Here is a 1740-nt window from a genome sequence, read left to right on the forward strand (position 1 = left end):
TGTGTGTTTATGTGTGTGCCTGTGTGTGTGTTTGTGTGTGTGTTTGCGTGTGCGTGTGTGTGTGTGTGTGTGTGAGTGTATGTATGTGTGTGTGCGTGTCTGTTTGTCTGTCTGTTTATTTAACAATCGCTGTTTGTAACATTACCTGAGCGGAGAGTCGTCTTGAACAGTGGCTGCCGCAAGAACCTTGCAGTCTGGCCCCAGTCCTCCGATGACACACAGCAGTGCTGGGGGCGCAGAGAAGACTAAACGTACAGTCTTCACTTCTCCTTCTGAGAGAGCCAGTGTTGACTCTCCATTGACGATCTGTAAAGGAAAAACAGGATTTGGGTTGTTACGATACGGTGGAATCAGGTGTTCGTCATTTCTTTGGGCAAATAGAGTTATTGGTGTATAAAGCCTGTTCATTTGACTTGCTTTTGATGGAACTTCGAGTTCATTACTCTGAACAGCGTCTGATTTCACCACGCTGCCACACATTTCTTTTTTTGGTAAAAAGAATAAAATAAACTGCATTTTTTTTCACAGAATGTAAAAACAATTTTTTAACACATAATATGATCTTTCGAAGAGAGATTATAGAGCTTGAAAGGGGCCTTCTACTCAAGATGTCAGGTTCAATTTTTGATGTCGTCAGATAAGACTTTACTAGTACATACCGCTCGAAATAGGTACTGGGATATGAGAAGAGACATACTATATAAATGTTTACGGTATGCACTTAACTGGCCTAAACGTTGTGTGTCTTCTACGGAAACGTATATTGTAATTAAGAATGAACAGGCCGAACAAGGGAGTTATTGTGGAAGAAGTGTAAACCTTCAGAGGTGTAAGTAAGCATTTTTTTGCATCTGATATTCTGAGGTAGATTTCCATTAATTATTTTCTAACTTTACCAAATGATATCAACGTCAACGGCTGAACCATAACAGCCAACACTTTAAAAAAAATTGCGATGTTATTCTATTGTCGGTAAATGCAAGTTTCGATCCACCCAGCCCTCTCCTTTTTTTGTAGTAGGTTAAAAAGCAGTAACTCGCGAATGGCGTTACGGAGACTCAGATAAATGAGGCCCAAATGGAGAGTGGCGACTTATTTTTAAAGCAGCTTCTAATAGAATTCGGAGAAGTACTTATTGTGACCCCTCCATTCCTAAAATATGTTAAAAGTGTCCTCTGTGCATAAGATCACGGCTGACTGAATGTGTTGTTAATAAGAGTGGAAACATGGATTTGTGTTCTAGGCAATGTAAATTCCGAGAGTAGGGCTAAAGTTTACTTTAACTAAATGGATAAAATGTCATTCAGGTTCAAGTATTATTAATATTGTAAGTTTCAAAAGCATGCAGGAATTGGTTTTTATATTTATATTTGAGTCTTTGAAAAGGTAGTAATACCATCTTGTTCAAAATGAATCATTAACTGAAAATCAATCAAGAAGGTCCCTGAGTACAGTTTGTATTACAGAATAAAATTCAGAACACATTAGTCCAGAGGCTAAAAGAGGATTAACGTTTAATGGGAAGCACACATTGATTTTAATTAAATTTGTTCAACTAAAATGAATACTTTTTTTTGGTCAGATAGATAGCATGGGAACAGCTCCCATTCAACATACGTACCTGCATGCCCGGAACATAGATGTTACTTTTACTTTTTGACGAGTATGTTCCATTTTCACCATCAGAACAAAACGGTTCGTAGCAGGAACGAATTTCACAATAATGCTGAAACGTCAAAA

The 1740-nt window shown here is 37.9% G+C and overlaps 1 protein-coding gene across 1 annotated transcript in view; it reads right to left on the reverse strand.

The window, feature by feature from the left end:
• The window catches only part of LOC101855535, a gene marked incomplete in the record, with an annotated part of 64070 nt that overhangs the window by 27997 nt on the left and 34333 nt on the right, over positions 1-1740 (reverse strand). Inside the window, 2 exon segments of the mRNA XM_013091373.2 lie at positions 146-306; positions 1622-1726. Of these exon segments, the coding sequence (XP_012946827.1) occupies positions 146-306; positions 1622-1726 (266 nt within the window).

The sequence above is a fragment of the Aplysia californica genome, unplaced genomic scaffold (genome assembly GCF_000002075.1).
Source record: "Aplysia californica isolate F4 #8 unplaced genomic scaffold, AplCal3.0 scaffold00002, whole genome shotgun sequence".
Lineage (NCBI taxonomy): Eukaryota > Metazoa > Mollusca > Gastropoda > Aplysiida > Aplysiidae > Aplysia > Aplysia californica.